The sequence below is a fragment of the Stegostoma tigrinum genome, chromosome 16 (genome assembly GCF_030684315.1).
Source record: "Stegostoma tigrinum isolate sSteTig4 chromosome 16, sSteTig4.hap1, whole genome shotgun sequence".
Lineage (NCBI taxonomy): Eukaryota > Metazoa > Chordata > Chondrichthyes > Orectolobiformes > Stegostomatidae > Stegostoma > Stegostoma tigrinum.
The window spans coordinates 3,974,442-4,002,130 of NC_081369.1; the positions used below are offsets into that span (position 1 = coordinate 3,974,442).

The 27,689-nt window shown below is 40.4% G+C and overlaps 1 protein-coding gene across 1 annotated transcript in view; it reads right to left on the bottom strand.

The window, feature by feature from the left end:
* hydin (HYDIN axonemal central pair apparatus protein) overlaps positions 1 to 27,689 on the bottom strand; it is a 654,146-nt gene that overhangs the window by 562,548 nt on the left and 63,909 nt on the right. Inside the window, exon 7 of the mRNA XM_059651568.1 lies at positions 6,081 to 6,205. Coding sequence (XP_059507551.1) covers positions 6,081 to 6,205 — 125 coding nt within the window. The remainder of the gene's footprint in view (positions 1 to 6,080; positions 6,206 to 27,689) is intronic.

Here is a 27,689-nt window from a genome sequence, read left to right on the forward strand (position 1 = left end):
TTATGATGAGCTCCAGCATCTTCCACACCACCCATGTCACACACACTGGTCTATAATTCCTTGTTTTTTCTCTGGCTCCCTTCATAAATAAAGGGGTTACACTAACTACCTCCAATCTGCAGGAACTGTTCCAAAATCTGTAGAACTTTATAAGATGATCACCAATATATCCACTGGGGTCATTTCCTTGAGTACTCCACGATGTAGATTGTCAGGGCCTGTGAGTTTATCAGCCTTCAATCATACCAATTTCTCCAACGCAATTTCCTTACTAATGCTCATTTCATTCAATAACTTCCTCTCACCAAGTCCAAAATTTCACGTCTGTTATTTGTGTCCTTCTTTGTGAACACACAACCGAACTATGCATTTAGTTGTTCAGCTATTTATTTGTCCCCCATTATAAATTCCCCATTTCTGACAGTAGGGGACCTATATCTGTTCTTCACTAATCTTTTCCCCTTCATATATCTATTGAAACTTTTATCGTCAATTTTTATGTTCCCTGCAAGTTTTCTATCATACTCTATTTTCCCTTTCTTGATTAATCTCTTTGTCCTCCACTGTTGAATTCTAAAATTCTCATCATGTAAACAACCGTTTGAACAAGAGTAATTGCAGAGTTGCAGATGATTTACAGCCAAGGTGATGTACCAATTCAGCTTTTGCTGGCTACAAAAAATTGTTTGGTCTCTGGACTAGTAAACAATTATCCTTTTTGCCTTCCAACGGCTTGGTGATTGGTTCTCAGGTAACTTGGAGCTAGGAATAAATTAAAGAGGGAGAGAAGTTTTCAGTTCTTCCCTAGCTCAGGAGTGGTCTCTGTTCTTTGCAGTCAAATCTCACTGTGAACCTGAAGAAAGTCAGTTTACGTCTTGCAATTGTTACTGTCTTCAGTGACTTTTAACTGATAAGTTAGAGACTTTTTAATATGGGAAAATAGTATAAAAATAATAATGTTTTAATATAAATTCATCAACCAATGGAAGTAATCAGAGAAAGCTGTCTGAACCGGTGTGCTAGCCTGCAGAAAATTCATAAGAATCATCTCAACTACAGTACCTGAGGACAAAGACTACTGAGCTATCTTTCCAGACGTTGCCCCTGTACATTACCTCTTTACCCTGTCTGTTTATGTAATGGGGATATTTATAAGAGGATTAGAGGTTTAATTAGTAGTATATACTGACAGTTTATAATTGCCTACTTGCAGCCAAAGACTTACAATAAATTGTGAATCTTGTTCAATACAGAAACCTGGTCTGTGTTTCCTATCAATCTGGGTCTGAAAGTCAAGTAAATTGGCTAATTTTAGATGACTTTAAAAATTAACTTCCATGCTAACACTGGGAATATTATGGCTTTATTTCCAGGAGGCTACCCCAGTGAGTCACAGCAATATATATATATAGCAACCTTTAAAAATTATTTTGTGTAACAAACTTTGGGAACCTCATGCGAATACGTTCAGTGACTGACCATCATTAAAACCCAAAGTGCAAAAATAAAACTGATGGTCTATCAAGCTGGGTTTCACTCTGGGATCTGACTTGTCCAATATTCGCATTAGTTACAATCATAACAACAGTCTTCCCCAACTGGAAACAGAGAAAAAAGGCACACATGGGAAGGCAATTGTGGTTTTAAGAGAATACAATGAGACTCAGCTGTTGTCTTGGAACTAATTGCAAAAGTGTGTGAAGTTATGTTTGTCAGTTACAAGTTTTTCAGTAAGAAAAGAGTACTTAAAATCATAAGTGATATTGAGTTAAGCAGCATTTGCTTACACTGGTATTTTAATTGCTCACTTACAATCTGATGGAAAAAAGCAGCTTACCTATTTGCAACTGCACTATTTCAGCAATGGTTTCTCAGCCCATCTTCTAAAAAACTGCAGGAACGTGTATGATGACAGGGGAAAACTATATCTAGTTCAAATCTCAAGAAGACACTGCTGCTGTAACTCTAGACCACACTGCCATAATATTGACAGTATAGATCAATGCACTGAATATAAATTATACAAGTTATGAACAAGCATGATTAGAACCAAGAAAATATCTAAGCAGGCTCAAGATTTGCAAGAGGAATTATAAGAGGACACCGGCCATCTGGATCATGCATCACACAGCACCCAAAGTCATTCAATCACTACCGTAGTGGCAAACATTCACACAGCCATGGATCCATTCTCATTGGAAGCTTCAATTACTGAGTTGCAATCCTTTGATTACGTGCCAATGAGCTTCAGTCAAATGGAACAAATGGCGCTGGAGAAACTACTGACCATCTGGAGGAGGTTATACAGCAAGTCATAAGTCCATCTGGAGCAATGAAATGTTGATACTGAGTTACCATATTACAATAGTGGTCAATTGTCCCATCAATTCAAACCTCATTTCTGAAACTTAGTATTGAATGTTTACAAAGAAAACTTCATCTGTTGAGAGCTCCGCAAGTCAGATCTGTGCAATGTTGCACGACTGTCTGATTTTTAAAAAACTCAATAGAAAGCATGGGCACTCCTGGGTCCTCGACCTACACAGGTTATGGCAAATACTTTTTAAAAGGTCTGCCTTTGCTCAGTGGCAGCACTCTTGTCTTTATGTCGTAAGATTGTGGATTCAAGCCAGTCTAGCGAAGAAACAACAGTTAATTACCTGACTGCAGAGTTGAAGTAGTGTTTTAATGGTAGAAGTGCTATATTTCAGACAGTGCTGGTGCTTGTAACTGAGGGAGACTTTAAATCAATCACCATTCTGCTAGCTCAAGTGATATCCTATGGTATTATTTGAAGAACAACAAACATCACTTGTTGTTCTTAACCATTCATCCCTCAGCGACCACAGAAAGACAGACTTCTTTTATTTGTCTCGTTGCTGGGATCTTGTTATTTGAAAACTTTCTGTGTTATTTCCACTGTTATCATATGACTGACATCAAAAGCTCTTTATTAGTGTTAAAATGTTTTGGAGCCTCCTTAGGTTGTGAAAAGTGGTACACAAATTAAGGCTCTTTATTTTCAGATGTTTGACAAAGTACAAGATGATTCTATTTTTTAAGGATAACAGTATCTGTTAACTGTAAGTAACATAACTTTGACACATGTGAAAATGAATATTACTTTAGATAACCCACTGTGAAGCGGGCCAGGCAGCATCAGAGGACCGGGAAAATTGATGTTTTGGGTCGGGACCCTCCTTCAGAAATAACTTTCCAGCTCCTCTGATGCTACCTGGCCCATTGTGCTCCTCCGGCTCCACACTGTGTTATCTCTGACTCCAGCATCAGCAGTTCTTACTATCTCTAATATTGCTTTAGCTTGTGAATTAGACAGCCCTGGGAGAATAAAAAGCAAAATAGCAAAAGCCCCTTACTGCAAAAAAGAATTTAATTCTGAGAGATGTGCCAAATAAATGGTTAAGCAGCAATTTAATTCTCCCTATGGTAGAACTGAAAGTTCATCTGATTTACTTCTTGGAATTCAAACTTGAAGGTCACAAATTACAAATCTCAAATCCTATTACTGGCAAAGAGTCAATCCACACAACACCGCTAAAATTAAGGTAGACATGATTCTGCACTAACCAAGTGCATAGCTCTACTGCATATTTAAAATTTAACTCTAGAAATAAAAGCTTGAGCTTGCCAATGATGAAATAGATTCACAGACAACAAAACCTCAAAACCAAGTCAACTAACGGAATGGCTTCAACACACAAACAGAGGGAATTCTGATCTCTTATCAAAGTACAAGCTGCCCTTTATCACCTTGCAGCTTCAAAATTTGCATTGTATTACTTCACGTCAGTAGTGCTGTCATTGAAGTCCGGATAGTTCTCCAGAGGAAGAGGTCAGAAGTATCTAAACTAAATGCTTGAAAAGTACTTCAGAATTCAGACAGAGTAACTACTAGCTGGGTTTTCCCGGATGAGGCAGAAGGGTTGCGTTGGAGAACTACCGAATTCAGCAGATCTAAATCCTCCATGAAGATGCGAGCGCATTGTATTTTTGCGGCAGGAAGGCAGGGCAGGGATGGAACAAAAACAAAGTTGCTGGAAAACCCAGCAGGTCTGGCAGCAGCTGTGGAGGAAAAATCAAAGTTAACTTTTGGGGTCTGGTGACCCTTCCCCAGAATTGGGCTGCTTCCTCAGGAGGCAGGCCAGAATGTACGCGTTTACTGGAACATCAGCCCAGTTCTATTAATAAATTTCAAACCACCAGTCCTACCAATCAGGCTCCCTAATCAGCTCTACTTAGCAAATAGCTAGGTCTAAGCAGAGCATTACGGAGACAATTCACTCTTCATTCTTCATTCACTTGAAGATAAAGAAAAATTCAGTTTGCCCTAGAAACTGTGCACAACAAAACTAAATCACCATTATGCTGATCTTCAGATCAGATGTACTGATGTTCTGCACAAACTGCAAACAAAGAAACACTGCCAACAGGATAAAAGGAAAGAATAGGAGCTTATAGTTGAGTTCCAACAGTGCATTCAACTTTTGCAACCATATTGGCAATTTTGCCAATGTAACTGAAGTCTGTCCAAACTATGAGAAAGAAGTGGGAACTAAATACATCTTAACTCAGAAGGTTGAGGAATGTTCATTTCAGATTAGTAAAGTGCCTCTGCTAATAATACACATTCTATGGAGCAATAGGATATAAATAGTGTGCCAAAGTTTTTTTGCACATTGTGTTATGAGCATCAGCTCAGTTGTTGTCATCAAAGCACTGAACAAAAGGCGTCATTCTACTGTATTTCACAGGGAAGAACAGAAATCAACATGTAAATCACTTTGGCAGTTCTCTTCACCTCCTTACACTTGATTGATCAGTAGCACTCACACAGACCAAAAAATATATCACATGTGATAATGGGAACTGCAGATGCTGGAGAATCCAAGATAATAAAATGTGAGGCTGGATGAACACAGCAGGCCCAGCAGCATCTCAGGAGCACAAAAGCTGACGGGAAGGGTCTAGGCCCAAAACGTCAGCTTTTGTGCTCCTGAGATGCTGCTGGACCTGCTGTGTTCATCCAGCCTCACATTTTATTATCACATGTGCTTCTTTTATCTGAAGAATGATGCACAACCTGAGAGAGAATGAGCAGATCAGTCAACCTTAATAGACACTGCACAGTTTCAGCTGGGGTGTATCATAGGGTACTGGCCTGCTACTATCAATTTTATGCCCCTGCCAAAGTTGCAAGTTCCATCAATAAATGCACATTCACTGGATTACAGCCTGAAAACTATTACTGTTACTGTTATCAACATTAGCAAATGAATATTCAAAGTACTCCTACAGTGGTGAGCCCCTAGTGCTAAGGGTGCAGAGTTACAAACTCCAAGGTTATGAGTTAAAATCCCACTACATCAAGTTGTGAAATTCAATTTAACAACTTTAGTTCTTGTTGTGGGTGTTAGGGCAAACACTGGATTGTAAATCATTTAATCGCCAACAAGAAAGAAAGTAAACAATAAAATTATCACAAATATTCAATGTTGAAAAATTATTGGGTAGTAGGTTAGTATGAATGTTAATATTGTGTTTATTTTGTCTATTTTGTTTCTATGTATCATTTCTTATTGTGCTCTCCTTCCCCCTCCGAACTGCTCCAAATCCAGGTATCACAGGATAAATTGACACACGGAGATATAGAATGCAATAGCTATTTTGCTCATTTCTTTTTGCACTTTCCTGTAAGTTTCTATTTTTTCATTTATTTTGTTGCTGCTTAGTGCCAGCCTTGTTGATATCAGGAGTTGATCATATGGCAAAACACAGCCAAAAGGCTAGTAAACTAGTGCAACGTAGTAATCATCGTTGACTAACATATACTTACCAATTGGAGTTACCAGATAGCCATAATCTAATAAATTATGCCTCTGATCTATTCCTGTTATCTCAATACAAAACTGGATGCTGATCCAATAAACTGTGTCAATTCTCAGGTCCAGTTGTAATGCTTCACTTGTAGCATAAATGCCATATAACAAAATGCTTCCACTCTACTTAACGAATGTTTGAAATGACAGGATGTTTGATGTCGAAGCAGATGTGTATCTAACCTGTATCCAATTGCAAGATCAAATCTTCACTGTGGTCCCCAGTTCGCTGGGGCATAAATTCTACTGACACTTGAATGCTCTCCCCAACTTCCAGGTTTCCATGAATAGGGTCCACAAGAAATGGCCTGCAAACAAAAAGCCAAAAAGAAAATAACTAAAGTATGCATGTTAGAAAGATTTAGCAACCAAACAGCTGCACTTATTACACAGACAGTAGGAACTGCCGATTTTGGAGAATCTGAGATAACACGGTGTGAAGCTGGATGAACACAGCGGACCAAGCAGCATCAGAGGACTAGGAAAGCTTGATGTTTCCAGTCGGGACCCTTCTTCAGAAATGGGGGAGGGGTAGGGGATTCTGAAATAAATAGAGAGACAGGGGGAGGCAGATAGAAGATGGATAAAGGAGAAGATAGGCTGGAAGAAGACAGACAGGTCAAAGAGGTGGGGTTAGAGCCAGTGAAGATGAATGTAGTTGGGGAGTTAGGGGGGTACAGGTCAGTCCAGGGAGGACGAACAGGTCAGGGGGGTGGGATGAGGTTAGTGGGTCGGGGATGGGGGTGGGGCTTGAGGTGGGAGGTGTTACAATTTCTGTCATTTCCCAACGCTCTTTTTATTTACAAGAATACGCTATTCCCGCAGGTAAACCAATGATTACCATAGCAAAAGAATCACAATTTAGAGCTCAGTAGTATGTATTTGTATGACTACTATATTGTTATATTACTCAATTACCATGTACTGTAAAAAAAATCACATGGGTGTTCCACACTACATTTTCACTTTGCAAGACGACGCTGTCAAACCATAACATTCATCTGCTTTCTTACATATTTTGAGTATACCAGCAGTTAAATGTTTAGGTTACTCCTTAAGTTGTAATGGTGTCTTGTTTGATTTACAAAGCTAAATGAGCAGAACATTTCACTTTTTAAAAAATATCCTTTAACAAATGTTTAAACACATCTTCGCATGGAATATACATTCAGATCCCATTTCAGCACCAAGCCAGGAACATAATGCAAATAAAATCACAAATCCATAAGACATAGGTGCAGAAGTAGGTCATTTGGCCCATCAAGTCTGCTCTGTCATTCAATGAAACCATGGTTGATCTGTTAATCCTCAACTGCCCTTTGCTGCCCTGGCCCCATCACCTTATACTCTTTTATTGACCAAAAGAAGCAGTCAACCCAAAAACATGTTCAACAGCTTTCAGAATACATCTCCTCATTACATGCTAACATGCTGGATGGATGTGAGGTAAGAGACATCATAAAAGTTTCTACTAACTAAGTCATTTAAAATCAGTTTTGTCATTACAAAGAATGCCACAACTGAAGAAACAGAGTTGGTGTTCATAGAAATATCAATCAAATCAGATTAATCTCTTGGAAAGAGCACCAACATTCAACAAGTGTAAACAAAAACAAACAACACTGCTTTTTCCTTAAAGAAATCTCCCTACCTCTCCTGTAAACATCAACGCATCAATAATGAGACACAGAATCATCAAAAATGTTCAAGCACACTCCACCATTCAATATGATCACGGCTGATCATCCAACTCAGTACCCTGTTCCCACTTTCTTCCCATACCCTTTGACCACTTTAGCCCTAAGAATCATATCTAACTCCTTCTAGAAAACATTCAATATTTTGGCTTCAACCACCTTCTGTGGCAGAGAATTCCACAGGTTCACCACTCTCTGGATGAAGAAATTTCTCCTCATTTCAGGTTTCTTTAAGTTTGAGTTTGATTCATTGTTGTCACATGTACTGAGATACAGTGAAAGCGTTGCTTTGCATGCTTTATGGACAGAACTGATTACAGTGTTAGAGCCACAAAGAAGATGCAGAGAGTGAGATCAAAATTATTTGAGAGGTCCATTCAAAAGTCTGATAACTGTGGGCAAGGAGCTGGTTTTGAATCTGTTTGTATGTGTATTCAAACTTTTATATATTTTGCCTGATGGTACAGAGTGGAAGAATGAGAGCATAACTGGGAGGGGGGGCCTTAAATTACATTTGCTGCTTTCCTGAGGCAGTGGGAAGTATAGATCAAGTCAATGGTTTGCATGATGAACTGGGTGTGTTCACAACTCTCTGTAGTTTCTTGGGAATAACAGTTCCAGTACCATGCTGTGAAGCATCCAGATAGGATGCTTTCTATGGTGCGTCTATTAAAATTGGTAAGAGTTTTTATAGACATCACAAATTTTCTTATCCTCCTGAGGAAGTTGAGGCATTGTTGCGCTTTCTTGATGGTTGCATTAAATTGGGTGGACCAGGACAGACTCATAAAATCCCTACTGTGTGCAAGCTGGTCATTCGGCCCAATGAGTCCATGCCGACCATCCAAAGAGCATCTATCCCTATAATCCTGCATTTCCCATGACCAATCTACTAGATTGCACAACCCAAGACACTGTAGCAATTTAGCATGGCCGATCCACCTACCCTGCACATCTTTAGACTGAGAGGAAACCGGAACACATGGAAGAAACCCACACAGACATGGGGAGCATGTGCAAACTCCACACAGACAGTTGGCCAAGAGTGGAATCAAACCTGCCTCGCTGGCGCTGTGAGGCAGCAGTGCTAGCTAATGAGCCACCGTGCTGCCCATTGAGCCACTGTGCTGCCCATCACTCCCAGGAACTTTCGACAAGATTCCTCCCTCAATCTTCTAAACCCAAGTGAATATAATCCTAGTCGATCCAGTCTTTCTTCACATGTAATCCCTGCCATCCCAGGAATCAGTCTAGTTAACCTTCATTGCATTCCTTCCAGAGCAAGAACTTCCTCCCTCGAGTAACGGGTCCAAAACTGCCCACAATACTCCAGGTGTGTTCACACCAAGGCCCTGCACAACTGCATGAGAGACATTCTTGCTCCTGTAGTCTAATCTTCAAGTTATGAATGGCAATAGACCATTTACCTTCTTCACATCCACCTGCACCTGCATGCTTACTTACAGTGAATGGTGTACAAGCACACCCAAGTGTCTTATCACTTGCTCCTTTCAAAATCTATCACCATTCTGAATATAATTCCCCTTTCTGATTTTTCCCCCAAAGTGGATAATCTAACATTTATCCACATTATAATTACATCTGTCATGCATTTGACTACTCGGTCCAAATCACATTGAAACATCTCTGCATCCTCTTCATATTTTACCCTCCCACCCAGCTTTGATCTGAAAACATGTAGATATTATATTTAGTTCCCTCATCTAGATCATTAATGTTTATTGTGAATAGCTGGGGTCTAAGCACTCCACCCTGCTGTACCTTACTAGTTACTACCTGTCATTTGAAAAATGATCTGTTTATTTCTACTCTTTGTTTCCATTCTACCAATCAGTTCTCTTTACATATCAGCCCACTACCCACATTCACATGCACATTAATTTTACACATTAATCTCTTATGTGGGACTTTACTGAAAGCCTTCTGAAAGTCCAAGTCAACCACAACTACTGGCTTTCCTTTATCAACTATACTTAAATCCTCAAAAGGCATGATTTTGCTTTCATATATCCATAAAGACTCTGTCCAATTTTGTAACTGTTTTCCAAGTACGTGCCTGTACATTTTACTCTCTGACTTAAGTTAATCTGAACAAATACAATCACAACAATAAAGTGAAACCAATTTAATATTTACGTGAAAATTACATTTGAAAAAGATCTGTTCCACCTTTTTGCTCTCAATATATTTATGTTAACAACAATGTAGTTGGGCAGGAAAGCAGTTACCTACATGAAAAGCTTCCTATTTGTCCATAAGTCTCTTCATTATCGTTCCCATACTGACTACATTATCAGCTATTGTCAAACACTGAACAGTTTCCCCTGCCACAGGATCGCCTCTTCTCTTGTGTGCTGCCAGCACTTTAAATCTTAATTATAATGTCTATGGAACCAGCAAACTCAACAGAATAAAATTTACAAAATAAAACCAGAAGAACGGCAGATGCTGTAAATCAGGAACAAAAACAAAGTTGCTGGAAAAGCTCAGCAGTTCTGGCATCATCTGTGAAGGAGAAAACGGACTTAACATTTCAGGTCCTGTGACCCTTACTCAGACTGATGGGGGCTTGGAAAACGTCAGTTTATATGCAGAAAATAGGGAGGTGGGTGGGGTAGGGAGTAAACGATGGGATAGAGCCCAAAGAGAGAGAAAGACATTTGGACAGACAAAGGAGTTGCTAATGATCAGGCTGGGAGGGTCGTGGTGTTGTTCCCGCATATACGCTGCCCTGTCCTTCTATTTGGAATTGATAATGTTCTTGGAAAGTGCTGTTTAAGGAACCTTGGCAAATTTCTGCAGTGCATCTTGTAGATAGTACAAACTGCTGATGCTGAGCATCTGTTGGCGGAGTGTTTGTGGATGTGGTGCCAATTAAGCAGGCTGTTTTGTCCTGGATTCTTGAGTGTTGTTGGAGCTGCACTTATCCAGACAAGTGGGGAGTATTCCATCATGTTCCTAATTTGTGCCTAGTAGATAGGGGACAACGTTTGGGGAATCAAGAGGTGAATGACTTGCTACGGTATTCCTCACCCGTAACGTGCTCTTGTAGCTACTATATTTATATGGCAAGTCCAGTTCAGTGTCTGTTCAATGGTAACCCCCTGGATCTTGATATTCATTATTCATTAATAGATTCATTAATGGTAATGAAATGTCAAGGAGTACTGGTTAAAAGTCTTATTGGAGATGGTCTTTGTCTGACATTTGTCCAGCACTAATATTTCTTGCCACTATTCAGCTCAAGCCTGAATGTTATCTAGGTCCAGTTGCAATTGCATCTGTACGGTCTGTTTCAGTCTGAGGAGTCACAAATGGTGTTGTACATTGTGAAATCATCAGTAAGCATCTCCAGTTCTGACATTATGACAGAGTGAAAGTCATTGATGAAGCTGCTGAAGATGGCTGAACTTCTGCAGCAATATCCTGGAGCTGAGATGACTAGCCTCCAACAATCACAATGTAGGAGCAAATTACTGCAGATGCTGTGATCTGTACGGTTTTCTCTCTATGGATGCTGCCTGACCCACTGTGATCTCCAGCATTTTCACTCCAACAATTACAAATATCTTCTTATGTGCTAAGCATGACTTCAACTATTGGAGAGTTTCCCCGATTCCCATTGACGCCAAATTTGCTGGGGTTCCTTGATGCCAGACTTGCTGCCTTGATGGAGGAAACATGCACATGTTTCATGTACAGTTTCCAGCAAGCTGCACATGTCCTCAGATTGTCTTTCTGGGTCAAAATAAATTTGCCTTTTGTATATATCAAACACATGATCAGGATGACATTACTTCTTTTTCACCTGACCAGACCTGATTCTGGACAATTGTACTGTCACCTTAATTTAGATTGTAATTTGATGGAGGTGTCATTTACCCATATTGAAGCTGCCCCAATTGATCATTTTTGCCACCACCTGTCTTGAGCAAATCCTGTGGCAGCAGTCTGATCTTCAGTAGCAAATTAAACCTTAGTTTTTTCCTTGATTCTTCTGGCACCTCTCCTCCATGAACATTACTTTCTCCCAGCCTTCTCAAATTTAGTGGTTATATTGATAATGATCTTTCAAACTTCTTTAGATTCGGGCATCATCGTAGTCAACTGTAGGCAATGGATATACACTATTATTCAAGAAAGGTGACAGACAGTGGAATGAAGAACTCCAGACCAGTTAATTGCTTAAAGCTGAAAGGGACAGTGTCTCATTGGAAATAATGTGCTACTCTTCCTTGGGATGATACTCTGGAGATCTCAATATGAAATTCATTATGAGACAGATCCTACAGATGAGCACTGATTATAAATATTAATGTTACAGTTCTTCTTTTCCTTACAATTGATATCAAATGCATTTGCTTTGATCTATGTTGTGTTCCCTTCCAATCTCCACAATAGTAGAGAGAAATTTCAGCATATTATACCATTTTTCATTCTTGTACGCAAAGGTATACATGACATCAGCACCTTGAACTACTGTGTTGGTTGCTTTTGGGCTTGGTTGCTGACTAATTCCTGTTTTCTCTTAAAGCAGCAGAGCTGCAAGAGATTTGTAGGTTCTGGTCAGAACTTCAGAAATCTTGAAGTATGACTGAGGTGGCATGGTATCTCACTGGTTAGCACTGCTGCCTCACAGCAACAGGGGACCGGGTTCAATTCCAGCCTTGGGCGACTGTCTGTGTGGAGTTTGCACATGTGTCTACATGGGTTTCCCCCCAAAATCCAGAGGTGTGCAGGTTAGGTAGATTGGCCATGCTAAATCGCCCGTAGTGTTCAGGGATGTGTAGATTAGGTGAGTTATGGGGGATGGGTCTGGGTGGAATGCTCTGAGATTCGTGGTGGACTGCTCTGAGATTCGTGGTGGGCTTGTTGGGTCAAAGGGCCTGTTTCCACACGGTATGATTCTATGACTGCTGGTTTACTGGGTGGACTAAAATTAGATTTATCAAGCAGAAGCTGCATGCCATAATCACTGTAGCAGAGGATTGGATGCTGTTCAAGGACCTGTATTACAACACGGAATCTTAAAATATTGCTCTATGATGGAAATTAAATTGTCACAATTACTTCTTATGCTTCAAAGACCGAAAGTGGCCTTGAGGGTAGGATTTAATTTCCTCTAATTTTTTTATAATATTCTGCAGAGTCTTGGGTTACCAAGTCATCCAGTTTCAGTAGGATTCTCTACAACTGGCAACGTGTCTCCCAAGCAGTGACTCTAGCAGCTCCATTGACCAACATTTTGCGTGTTCTGCGATGATATACTACTCCGCTGCCTCAAGACATCTCCAACAGCCATTCAGTTCCATGACATCACTCAGATACCACAGGAAACTGCAATGGGCTACACACAGTCTGGAGATGGCTAGACAGTCTAAATCAGAAGGGAAGGATGAGGTGGGTGTCAGTTATTAAGGCAGTGAATATTCAAGGGAAATATGAAGACTAGAAATGAGGCTGTAGAAGAATGGAGACTATGAATAGTAAACAACAAGAAGAAAATAGAGAAGAAAACTTAATTTATAAAGGGAGGGAATGAATAATCAAAAAGGAAGAATATTAAACATTGCTAAACTGAAATACAAAGTTGAAGCTTTATGTTCAGCAGTCATCAGAACTAAAATATGAAGGGAATAATTGGGGGGAATGGGATCATTGAAAAGGCTGGCAAAAACAGGGACTGAATGGCTTCCTCCAGTGTTAAAATATTAACATTTAAGAAAATGCTCCTTTCTGAAATCACATCCAGGGTGTGGGTTTGGAACCGTGGGCTCTGAGCTGAGTTTGTGCAATGTTCTAACTTGGTTCAGGTTTCTCTGTTATCAACCAGCTACAATACAGTCAAAGCATAGATCAACTCTAATGATGTTTCCAATTTGCAAGCGTTATCTTCACACAGAACCAGAATCCAAAGAGAGGGATCTAGCCCATTAAAAGTGGCTGAGTAAGGTGCCTGAGTAATTTGAAAGCATTGTGTAGTGCGGGGGTTGAATTGATTTTTGGGGGAGGCAATGGCCTCGTGGTATTATCACTGGATTGTTAATCCAGAGACCCAAATAATGTTTTGTGGACCTAGGTTCAAATCCTGTCATGGCAGATGGTTGAAATTGAATCCAATAAAAATCTGGAATTAAGAGTCTAATAATGGCCAAGAATCCACTGCCAATTGTCAGAAAAATCTCATCTGCTTTATTTATGTCCTATAGGGAAGGAAACTGTCATATTTACCTGGTCTGCACTACATGTGACTCCAGACCCACAGTAATATAGTTGACTCTTAATTGTCCTCTTGGCAATGAGAGATGAGCAACAGATGCTGGTCTAGCCTGTGCTACCCACATCTTGTGAATGAATTTTAAAAAAGGCCTCCTGAAAAGTTAACTACTTGATGTTATGTGTCATTTCAAATTTTGAAATTATGCCGTCTGAGTTCCATTCCTAGATCAAGAATAACAACAGTCCTAGTTCTGGTCCAGTGGAAATATCAAAATAACTTTGAGTTCATCCAGTACATCAATTATCTCCTCTTTTACTATGACTTTGGCAGTAATTTCTTCCTTGGTAGACACAAATGCAAAGTACTCATTCAACACCTCAGACATGACATCTATCTCCACATATATCCTTTTTTGGATCTTAATTACCTCACCTCTCCTTTTATTACCCTTACACTGTATTTGTCACTTTAGAATACTTTTGCATTCCACTGGAGGTTAGTTGTCAGTCTCTTCTTATACTCCCTCTTCAGTTCTCTTATTTCATTTTTCATTGTCTCTTTGAATTTTCTATAGTCAGCCTAGTTCTCAACTAATATTACCAACCAACAGCTATTTAACATAACCATTTTATACTCTGCCTTGCTCTCTTTCGTAATCCAGTGGGCTCTAATTTTGATTCCCCCACCTTTCCCCACTGTGGGAGTAAATGTAGTTCACAGGTATCCCAAACATGTCCTCTTTAAAATTAGCTAATTTCCTATTACAATTTTGCCTCTCAATCTTGAATTTCAATTATCGTTGAGAGGTCTGTTCTCAAGTCCAAAAACTGTCTCTTCTTCAATAAAATAGTAGGAACTGCCAATGCTGGAGAATCTGAGATAACACGGTGTGAAGCTGGATGAACACAGCGGGCCAAACAGCATCAGAGGACCAGGAAAGCTTGACGTTTCAGGTCAGGACCCTTCCTCAGAAATGGGGGAGGGGAAGGGGATTCTTAAATAAATAGGGAGACGGAGGAGGCGGATAGAAGATCGATAAAGGAGAAGTCAGGGTGAGAGGAGACAGACAGGTCAAAGAGGCGGGGTTAGAGCCAGTAAAGGTGAATGTAGTTGGGGAGTTAGGTGGGGGGATAGGTCAGTCCAGGGAAGACGGACAGGTCAGGGTGGCGGGATGAGGTTAGTGGGTAGGGGATGGGGGTGGGAGGAATGGTTATGGAGACAGTCCTTGTCTGGACTGGTTTTGTCATGTGGTCGATGGAGGGGAGCTTTTGAAGCTTGTGAAATCCACATTGATACCCTTGGGCTGCTGAGTTCCCAAGCGAAATATGAGATGCTGTTCCTGCATCTTTCGGGTGGCATCATTGTGGCAATGCAGGAGGCCCAGGATGGACATGTCATCCGAGCAGTTAGGGGTGAACTGAATTGGTTCGCAACTGAGAGGTGTAGTTGTTTGTTGCGAACAGAACGTGCGTGTTCCGCAAAGTGGTCCCCAAGCCTCCGTTTGGTTTCCCGAATGTAGAGGAGGCCACAACGGGAACAGCGGATACAGTATATATCATTGACAGATGTGCAGGTGAACATCTGTTTGATGTGAAAAGTCTTCCTCGGGCCTGGAATCGAGGCGAGGGGGGAGGTATAGGGGCAGGTGTAGCACTTGCATCGGTTGCAGGGAAAAGTGCCGGAGGTGGTGGGGCTGGAGGGGAGAGTGGAGCAGACAAGGGAGTCACAGAGAGAGTGGTCCCTCCGGAAAGCACATAAGGGTGGGGAGGAAAAATGTCTTTGGTGGTAGGGTCGGATTGCAGATGACACCACATCATCCTCTAACATTTCTGCCATCTGCAATCCAGTTTTACACCGTTTTATCTATCTTCTTCAATAAAGTTGTTTTAGACTGTTCTGGTCTTTTTTTCCAAATCTAACATGAACGTTATAATTCTATGAACACCATTCAACAAATATTCCCCTATTGACATAATCTTTTTGAGCTACCTTGTTCTCCAGAATCAGATCATTAAATTGGGTTAGAAAAATGCTAAATAGGAATTCTCGACTGCAGACAGTTCAGAAATTCTTTCCTCTCTGCCTTGTACATTATTGCTCTCCCAATTTACATTAGGATAAATAATTGCTTCACTAACAAGATTTTCCAATTCTTACGACTCTGCAATTTCCCAGCAAATCTGCTCTTCCATATCTTTTCCACAGTGGGTGCTCCTTAAAATCCACTCATTGTGTAATAGTATCTCTACGATTTCTTAACTTTACCCACGTAGATCTGGCCTTAACGGAGCCAAGATATTCTCTCTTACCAAAGCTCTAATATGTTCCTTAATTAATTACACTTCCCTGTATTTCCATCGCCTTTATCCAGGAATCTTTAATACGTAACCTGCTCCCTTTTTATCGCCACCTCATAATTTTACCAAATGGCTATTTGTGCACGAACTCACCAATCCCTACTTACCATACTTTGCATATTTATGTGCAAACATTGCAAACCTAAATCTGGCCTAAATTTATGCTATATATATAATTATAACCAACATGGAATGCAGGATAGATTGAAGAAGCATTGAGAAATCTTGAATTATCCAGATTCGGTACATGGTTATTCAGTAGCACAAGTTTGTATCAGTGTTTTTCAACAAACCCCCCCCACTTCCAATCCAAACCAAAAAAAACTAGTGTAAACTCACACACCTAGTTATTTCTGATATCCCATATTTTATGTTTTCCAAATCATTGTCTACTGTTTTGTACATGATAGAATAAAGCTATCTATCCAAAAGTAAAGGCAGTTATGCTGTTTTCATAGAATAAATCAATGAAAACTTTAATAAAATAATGAAGGAAAATCTTTCCTATATAAAATGTCATCAATTGCAAGTATTCATTGTAACAAAACCTCACAAAACTTCAACTTGTAGTTAGCTGCACTGGAACAAAAGCACAGCAAACAGTACCTCAAAAAACTTACTCTGCAGCAAAACCCACAGCAGCTCATTCATGTTCTCATTAACAAGTACGAAATATGTCAAACCCAAAGCTTTTTATATGTTCGCTACAAGTATCTCAGATAAGCATTATTTTGACTGGAGAATGATCATAATCTTTATTTATAGCAGGAAAGGACGTCTTTTGAGCCATTGGAAATTTTTTGCCAATGTCAGCCAAGTCATGCTCCAGTGCCTTGCAAATTAGTACACTGATTAGGGAAATTTGGCACTGTATCCTGCCCCTAAACTGTCAATGCTAATGAAGTCTGTGAACCATGATGGATTGCAGAATCTTAGATGATGCAAAGGTTAGCTACAATCAGGTCCCTCCATTGTGGTGAAAAATTAAAAATCAGTCAGATGTAGAAAATAAGAGTCATTAGCAAAAAGGATTTTTATTTATTAAGATACTCAGCAAGTGTTAGAAGCAGCCAATGCCCACTTTCAAAGCTGACATCACCACTACTGAAATTGAGATTGCAAACTCTTCATCTCCAGAGACCATAGTGTTAACACTGCAATGAATAGCATCCATAGCTTAAATATATACTCAGCCTATTTTTAAGAGTGCAAAGCTGAAGAAAGATATATGTCTTCAGCGGGTTTCTGTCCAAAGGCGACCTGGAAAATAGATATCCAAAATACATTGAAATCCCAGGAGAAAAATGTTTCAAATGAAGAGTTATTCTGTGTCAACACAGCAGTACAATTTCATGTAAATGGTATAGAAATGTAATGGCACACAGATGGATATCGCATTTATTGATTGGTGGTAAGACATTCTGGCATCAAAGTGAATGTCCTTCTGTCAGCAACAGATGCTTGAAGAACTTTCCTTTATCTCTAAATTATTAAACTTCATATAATAAAAAATTACCATCAGTACTTTGAAAAAATTGAATCATTAACATGCAAAGCAACAGAAAAAAAAGGACAAAGGCTAAAACTATGCCCAATTTTCTAAAGAAACAAAGAAACCTACAGCACAGGAGCAGGCCCTTCGGCCCTCCAAGTCTGCGCTGATCAAGATCCTCTGTCTAACCTGTCATCTATTTTCTAAAGAAACGAAGAAACCTACAGCACAGGAACAGGCCCTTATAATTTCCAGACTTACAGAATGTGGAAGATGGAATATTACTGTATTTCCTACCCTGTTTCCTCTTGATCTGGGAGAATGGACAATGGATTTATCACATAGCTGACCAGCTAGGTTGCTGTTGTAAATAATCCAGAGTGTTTGACCATCTTAAAACAGCATCAGAGAGCCTCCAACCTACTCAGCAACTCTCCAGGTCAACACAGCTGAGCTCAGGGATACATCATATATTGAAGCAGAGTGAACATTCACATCTTGACATATGGCGGACTGGACACCTTGGATATCCATAAGCATTTCTCTCAACTGGCATTTGATAAGGTTCCCCATGGAAGGCTCATTCAGAAGGTCAGGAGGAATGGGATACAGGGGAACTTAGCTGCTTGGATACAGAATTGGCTGGCCAACAGAAGACAGCGTGTGGTAGTAGAAGGAAAATATTCTGCCTGGAAGTCAGTGGTGAGTGGGGTTCCACAGGGCTCTGTCCTTGGGCCTCTACTGTTTGTAATTTTTATTAATGACTTGGACGAGGGAATTGAAGGATGGGTCAGCAAGTTTGCAGACGACACAAAGGTCGGAGGTGTCGTTGACAGTGTAGAGGGCTGTTGTAGGCTGCAGCGGGACATTGACAGGATGCAGAGATGGGCTGAGAGGTGGCAGATGGAGTTCAACCTGGATAAATGCGAGGTGATGCATTTTGGAAGGTCGAATTTGAAAGCTGAGTACAGGATTAAGGATAGGATTCTTGGCAGCGTGGAGGAACAGAGGGATCTTGGTGTGCAGATACATAGATCCCTTAAAATGGCCACCCAAGTGGACAGGGTTGTTAAGAAAGCATATGGTGTTTTGGCTTTCATTAACAGGGGGATTGAGCTTAAGAGTCGTGAGATCTTGTTGCAGCTCTATAAAACTTTGGTTAGACCGCACTTGGAATACTGCGTCCAGTTCTGGGCGCCCTATTATAGGAAAGATGTGGATGCTTTGGAGAGGGTTCAGAGGAGGTTTACCAGGATGCTGCCTGGACTGGAGGGCTTATCTTATGAAGAGAGGTTGACTGAGCTCGGTCTCTTTTCATTGGAGAAAAGGAGGAGGAGAGGGGACCTAATTGAGGTATACAAGATAATGAGAGGCATAGATAGAGTTGATAGCCAGAGACTATTTCCCAGGGCAGAAATGGCTAGCACGAGGGGTCATAGTTTTAAGCTGGTTGGTGGAAAGTATAGAGGGGATGTCAGAGGCAGGTTCTTTACGCAGAGAGTTGTGAGAGCATGGAATGCGTTGCCAGCAGCAGTTGTGGAAGCAAGGTCATTGGGGTCATTTAAGAGACTGCTGGACATGCATATGGTCACAGAAATTTGAGGGTGCATCCATGAGGATCAATGGTCGGCACAACATTGTGGGCTGAAGGGCCTGTTCTGTGCTGTACTGTTCTATGTTCTATGTTCTATGTTCTAACTAAACTTGGTTTAAGATTTAAACACATAATTAAGAGTTAGCACGACTGACCCAGACTCTGAGAAATCTAAGAAGTCCACACAGCACTGGCACTCTAGCCTGCATAATTATCCAACCACTTGAGACAGTAACTTAGACTGTTGTGCTATTTGCTTATGGATTTGCATCACAGCGATTATTGCCAACGTCTGCTCCATTTCAAGTTTTAATAGGGAAGAAGTGTCACAACTGATAGTTAGTACCATATGACAAAGCACATTTATGTCATGTATCAAATTGCACATAGCTCTATACAGATGGGAATATAACCAATACAAAAGTCTGCAGGGCACATTTTACAAATGACTGCTCCTGACATAGACATACAATGACTAAAGTACATATGGAAATTTAAACAGCAAGTTAATGCCGCTGATTCTTTATCCAATAAAGATAGCAATAACAAGATGTAAAGAAGGGATGAGTTTTGGGGGGTAAATATTTACAAGTCTAGGTACATACTCAAATATTAGTAGTAGGTCTTTTTAATTCATTGGTGCAATAATACAAGTTACAGGAAATTCAAAAGAATCTATATAACACAATACTGCACTGACGTTAGTGACATCATTCCGTCTAAAGAATATATAACGTTGCCGTATTTCTGAGCTAGAAGGATGAAAAAGACTTGTGTTTGTACAACAGTCTCTGTAAGCATTGGACAAATAAAAAAGCTGCACAAACACTGAAGTACTTTAAAAGGACATTGTCACTGTTGTAATAAAGTAGGAAGAACAGTACAGCACAGGAGCAGGTCCTTCTGCCCATCAAGACTGCACAAACACATAATGCTTTTCTAAACTAAAAACATTTTGCCTCTATCTGGTCCATATCCCTTTATTTCCTGCCTATTCATAAATCAGCCAAGATGTCTCTTAAACGTTATTGTATTGCATCCACTACCTCTTCTGGCAGTGCATTAGAGCCACTTACCACCATCTGTGTAAAAACAACTTGCTTCTCACATCTCACAGAGTCATAGACAAATATAGCATAGAAACAGATGCTTCGGTCCAACTTATCCATGTCAACCAGATAGCCTAAATTAATCTGGTCCCATTTGCCCCTTTAAAATTATACCCTTTTACTTAAGCCTATGTCCCCTTAGTAATTGACGTTTCTACCCTGGGAAAAAAGACTCTGGCTTCATTTCATCAGATTATAATTAAATTTTCAACACCATTGCACAAAGGAATGCTAGAACTAAATACTATGTGGCAATTATACACAATATGATTATAACCAGCATCTCATGCTTTCAGACAAAGAATAAAGGATGCAAAATGTCAGTACTATCAATAACTTATTACCCTTTCACTTCTTACTCCACTCTACTCTCTCAACAGGTTGCAGCTCTTGGGCTTCTAAAAAGAATTGGGCTTCACAGTTGGAGAAAGAGAGAAACCAAGAGATCCATGCTTACAATATCTATAGCTTATAAGTGAGAAGACAGGTTAATGGGATGTGAGATGGAGAATTAGATATTAGTGTTCCACCTTTTTAAAGCCTTCAATCAGACAGCTGGTCATGAACTCAGATAGAGTCACCCCAGTGATGGCAAGCATGGTTTGTTCCATTAGGGTAAAGACCAGCAGCTATTCCAAGTCCTCTGCAGGTTAGGTGCTTTCTGTGAGGCATGAACTGCAGTTAATATAAATTGATGGCACGTGAGGGAAAAGGTAGGGACGAGGGAGTATGCTTAAAAAAAATGTCATTCATTCACAGGATGTGGATATTCTTGAGTGGGCCAACATACATTTCCTAGTCTGGATAATAAGGAACTTGGAGGAGAACTTGCAAATGGTAGTATTCCAATACATCAACTGCCCTTGTCGTTCTAAATGAGAGCCGAACTTTAGGGGTAAAGTGAGTGTGATTGCTCTTGTCATCAAGCCCATATTTGACAGAGTGTGTCACCAAGGATCCCTAGCAAGTCTTAAGTTCGAAAGGTGTTGGCTTTTTGAATTTCTGCAGTGCATCTTGTAGATGGCACACACTGCTGCAACTGAGCATCAGTGGTTGAGGAAGTGAATATTTGAGGTTGCCAATCAAGGGGGATGATTTGTCCAGAGTAGTGTTGAGGTTCTTGACTGTTGCTGGAGCTGCACAAATCTAATCAATTTGGCAGTATTCATCCCACTCCTAACTTGTGCCTTGTAGGTAATGGATAGGCTTTGGGGAAGTCAGGAGGCGAGTTACCCACTGGATGATTCCTTCCCTCTGATTTGCTCTTGAGTCACAGTACTTATATGTCTAGTCCGGTTCAGTGTCTGGTCATTGATAGCCCCTGGCATTTGATAGTGGAGGACTCAGCAATGGTGATGCTATTGAATGTCAAGGGGCAATAGTCAGTCTCTCCTGTAGGAGGCCATTCATTGTTTGCATTTGTGTGGTGTGAACTTTATTTGCCATTTGTCAATCTAAACTTGAATATTGTTGCCTTGTTGCATTTGTGCTTGACTGCTTCAGTATTTGAGTCACAAATAGCAGTGAAGATTGGGGTTGTTTGCTGATGATTGCACATTCTGATCTTATGACAGAGTTAAGATGATTGACTAAGCAGCTAAAAGATGACTGAGCTAAGTACACTGCTCTGAGGAACTGCTATGGAGATGGCCTGCAGCTGAAATGACTGACCTCCATCAACTCCAATTATCTTCCTATGTATTCAGCGTGTCTTCAACCAGCGAAAACTTTTCTCCCTGATTCCCAGTGACTTTAGTTTTGCTAGGGATCCTTGGTGACACACTCTATCAAATATGGGCTTGATGACAAGTGCAATCACACTCATTTTACCCCTAAAGTTCAGCTCCTTTGTCCATATTTGTACTAAGTCCGTACTGAGGATAGAAACTGGTGAAGCATGAGGTGTATTTAGCAGTGTGTGAGCTTTTTGTCAGGAAACGGCATTTAAAAATGCAGTCACTGGCCTTGACTATTCTTGAGTTTATTAAACCTCTTTCAGCACTACATCCAAATTCTAGGGAGTAATGCTGCTGATATTGTTGTTGAGGTCAGACCTACATTCAGGAAAGGAACTGAAGAAGTCATTTTAAGTGGTGCCAGCCTCAGATCAATCGGGCACCCTGCTGAGTGATGGCTGCACATTGTAGTCATGGTAAAGAGCAGGCAACAAACAAAGTTGGGTTTGTCCCTGTGAGGAGGGATGGACATTGTTAATTGCCACTTAGAGTAACTAGCAATTTGGCTATCATGGAAGCTGACAGCACAGAAGAAAGCCATTCATCGAGGATTGCTTGGTCTTTGAATGAAAGTCATTTGCTCACAGCCGGCCTTTGTCCAGAGCTCAATATATTCTCATTTTGAATTTCCTTTTATTGCAAAGTTGGGTGAGTACTTGTGGATTGGGAGGCATTAGCTAGATTTTGATGTTTGGTAAGATGCTTGCGGGGAAGCATAAATGGTCCCTCTAAAAAGATCATGTGCTTTTTCTGTGATTAGAAATTTAAAATGGATGTCTGTGAGCAGCAGCTTGAAAGTTTGCAAGTACACAGAGAGCATCCGAACTGAAACATTTGTATCAAAAAGCTGTACAGTTAACAAGCCACGCAGCAGTTTCTTTACCAAGACAATGAGCTTTTGAATTTAGCCAATTAGTGCCAAAAATCCATTAAATTTAAGTTGGATGGTTTTGACAACATAGGATCAATCCTACTGTGAGAAATATTGATGTCATCAAGGGTATAAAAAGAAGGGGGCAGTTGGACGAAGACCACAGAGCTAGCTGCCATCTGCCAGAGCTAACGGCCCTCAGCTCTCAAGACAGAATCGCTGGCTCTCACAGCCTCCCCTATGTCTTAAAGAAAGCACCATTTAAATACCAGTACCAACGGCACAACTAGTTAATATTCCTGACAGAAGATTCAATGGAGAAGGCACAGAACGCTCTGGAAGGCACATGGCCTGTCTGTAATTTTGCGAGACTAGTTTTTTTTATATATTGGTGGAACTTCTTGTGGGACTTGTATTTATTTATTGCAAAACAAGAATCATGTTTTATTCAGGAATAGTTCAGTTTTTTAATAGTTTAATTAATTTGTTCACTGTTAGAGTTCAATAAATAAATTGTTACTTGTCAATTTTAAAGTGTCAGAGATTTATTTTATTTAACACTAAAAGTTCCTGAAAAGCAGATTACAATACTTTTCACTCTCCTTTTACAGACTGTAGGGCAAGGTGTTCCTCTTTGGGTGTTTTAGTTTCAGTCTCCGGTCGGTGCGGTTAGCCTCTGTTTTGTAACAGTTTGGGGGCTTGTCATCTGGGATTTGGTCAGATTTGAACACATTTAGGGTACATATGGACTGGGCAGATTTAAACAAGACTTGGGGACCAGTGTCCTGGATCTTTAAATAAAACTTTAGTGAGAAATGGAAAGCCTGTTTAATTTCAACTGCTTGTTGTTGGCTAAACCAAAAGTGGGGCAATGGCTTTTCCAGTCACTAAGAGTTTTCTGGGGGTGGAAGAAGTGGCTTTGGAATTTTTACAAGTGGTGAGCAAGTCAAAGCTGTTGGAATTGGCAGACAAGGAGTAGTTGGAGTTGTCTTTGTCCGTGCGAAATGGAGAGGTAATTACTGCAATAGCTTGACATATAAATTTACTGGAAATGCCATCAGAGTATTTCAAAAGGGCTAGAATTCAATTGCAGATAAAACAGCTTGAATATAAGAGGGAACTGAAACAGTCTGAATTACCCTTAAGAGCAAAGGAAAAAGAAAAGGAAACAATCACTGTGGCAGAATAAAAAGAGCAAAAAGAATGGCCCAGAGGAGAAAAAGAAAGGCAGATGAAGGCCGTGGCAGAAGGAAGGGAAGAGAAAGGAGAAAAGGGAGAAAGAGTTCGAACTTCAAAGTTGGCAAGTTGATTAAGAAGGATTGGGGTGATGGTGGAAGGTAGGTATAGCGAGGAGGGTAGTGATGGTGAGCAAATCCATCGTAGCCAAAGGCCTGGTAGGGATATATACAGGTATGTCCAACGTTTTGGAAGCCTTCCAAGATTTGGAGTCCTTTTTCATTTCCTTTGAGAGCTTGGCTAAACAGATGAACTGGCCAGAGGCTACGTGGGTAATGTTAATTCAGACCAAGATGATTGGCTGGGCTAGTGAGGTGTTTACAGCACTGTCTGAGGAGGTGTCAGGAGAATATGAAGAAGTAAAACTGGCTATTTTGAGTGCCTACGAATTGGTACCAGAAGCATACAAACAACAGTTCAGAAATGTAAGAAAGGTTCCATCAAGTTTGGAAGCATTAAATTGAGCAACTTTGATAGATAGATGAGAGCATTAAAGATAGAAAAGACATATGAGGCTCTTCGAGATATTATTCTGCTGGAGGAGTTTCAAATCTCACTTCCAGAAGTGATAAGAATTCATGGTAAGGAACAAAAAGTTAAAACAGTGAGAGAAGCTGCAGAATTGGCAATGAATATGCATTAGTGCATAAATTGAAATATAGCTTCCTACAGCAATTTCATTCCGTGAGGAATAGAAATTGGGAAATAGAGACATCCTTCAATGAAAAACAAAAAGTACATAACACTGGAAACAGTTTACCACATGCAAAAAAAACCCCAAGAGGGTGGAAAAGAGGTAAAAGACCTCAGGTGTTTTTGCTGCAATAAGATGGGACGCACAAGCTAAACCAGGGGGATTATTTAAGGTAGTGAAGGAAATCCTAACAGAAGTTGAGGAACTTCGGAGAATACATATCCTAGTCATGGGATAGATAGTAAGATAACACCCAATCTTTTCAAAGGCTTCAGGCAGACAGAGGGAGTAGGCAAAGAAATTAACATATTGAGAGATATGGGAGCTAGTCTGTCACTAATAGTCAGAGATGAAAATATTTGCACTCTTTCTGAAATATTGTCCAAGAAAGCAGTAATCTGTGGAATAAATGGGGACAGAAGTAGGGTTCTCCTGTGTAAGATAACCAGATGCTCCAATTTCACCCCACATTCCAAAGATGAGCAGGGTAGATGGATTGGCCATGCCAAAATGCCATAGTGCCCAGGGATATTTAGGTTAGGTGGGTTAGACATGGGAGCTTCGGGGAATGGGTCTGGGTGGGATGCTCTTCAGAGAGGTGTTGTGGGCTTGTTAGGCTGAATGGCCTGTTTCTACACTGTAGGAATTCTATGATTCTATTCTGTGATTCTATGATAAGGCTGGAAAGGCCAATCAAGACTGGGGAAGTCATAGTGGGAGTGATGGAAAAATTGGTTACTGCAGAAATACAGTTTATTCTTGGAAACAACAGAGATGGATCACAGTGGTGCCCACTGGTAGTGGAAAAGCCAACAGAAAACCAGGAAACTGAAGAGCCAAAGAAAAATACCCTGCAATTTTTCCGGACTAAGCGGTAAGAAGATTCCGCAGCCATAAGTTAAATCAAGAAGGGAAAACAAAAGAGAAAGATGAAGGAGTTGAGGTCCTTACATTCTGTTTGATGAGATGGTAAAGGATAAACCCAAGCAGGTACAGGATCAGGCACAGGTGCTTAGTTCTGTATTATTAATGAAGCTACAACATAAAGACGAGACGATAAAGGATTGATACCATAAAGCCTACTTGGAAATGGAATCAGCGTGTACTCCAGAATGCTATTGCATTAAGGATAAAATCTTAAGGCAGAAATGGAAGCCTTGGCAGGTTAGCACAGAGGAGAAATGGGCAGAAGTTCACCAGATTGTGTTGTCGATAGAGTAAAAACAGGATGTATTGTGGGTAGCACAGAAACTAGTCGTAGGAGCTCATCCAGGAGTAAGGAAGACTCAGGTTAAGATATAGAAGCATTTTTATTCACCTGGATTACATAAAGATGTGGTTGAATTTTGCCAAGTCTGTCATACGTGTCTGATGGTAGGAAAGTCACAGGCAGCGATGAAACCAGCGCCTTTGATGCCAATCCCGCATTTAAAGAACCTTTCACACAGATTGTAATTGATTTGCGTACATCCCCTCCCTAAAAACCAGAAGTGGGAACCAGTAGTTGCTAACCATAATGGATGTACCTACCAGGTTTCCAGAGCCAATTCCATTACGGAACGTTGAGGCAAAAAAAGGTTGTGGAGGAGTTGCATGCTTTCCTTACTGGTTAGGGACTACCCAGGGAGATTCAGTCACACCAAGGGTCCAATTTTACTGCCAAATTATTAAAGGAGGTCATAGATAGTTCCAGCAACAAACACTTTAAATCAAGTACATACCATCCTAAATCCCAGGGAGCATTGGAAAGGTGGCATCAGACCCTAAAGACAATGTTGAGGGCTTATTGCCAGGATTACCCAAATTATTGGGATAAATGTATCCCATTTATATTATTTGCTATTAGAGATGCTCGATGGGAATATGCTCAGTTTACTCCATTTGAATTAGTATTCGGACATGAAGTAAGAGGACATTTAAAACGAATTAAGGAAAAGCTGATAGGTCGGAAGTCAGAGATCTCACAGTTGGATTATATATCTGAGGTGAAAGAAAGGTTACACAGAGTAGGTGAATTAGCTAGATAACATTTGAAGGTAGCACAGCACCGAACGAAGCAAGATGCAGATAAGAAGCAGGTAAGAAATCTAAAATTTATATCTTTCCCCATGGGGATAAAGTGTTGGTGCTGTTACCAGTGTAGGAGAACCCTTCAAAGCAAGCGTTAGTGGTCCCTATCAGATTGAGAAGTCGTTAAGTCTGATTAATTATCTGGTAAAGATGCCAGATAGGAAAAAAGTATTATCAAGTATGTCATGTAAACATGCTGACATATTATGAGGGCAGACAAAGGGAACTGGAAAAACAAGTATTAGTTACTGCCACTCAGAATGAGGAATCAAATCCAGATTATTTGGATTTTGATGTACCTCAGAATAAACTGAATGAGGAAGTCCTTAAGAAATGGCATTGGGTAGTGAGCGATCTGTCCCAGGAACAAGGAATGGAGTTGTTACAGTGCTATGAGGAACTATGTCGAAATAGGATGGAGAGGGCTAGTGCCATAGTGCATGAGGTTGATGTAGGGAATGCTGTTCTGATAAAATAACACCCCTACAGACTTAATCCTCCCAAGGCAGCGCAGGTTCAGAAGGAAGTGGAAGCGCTGGTCCAAGAAGCCATCATAGAGACGAGTCAATGATAATGGGAACTGCAGATGCTGGAGAATCCAAGATAATAAAATGTGAGGCTGGATGAACACAGCAGGCCCAGCAGCATCTCAGGAGCACAAAAGCTGACGTTTCGGGCCTAAACCCTTCATCAGA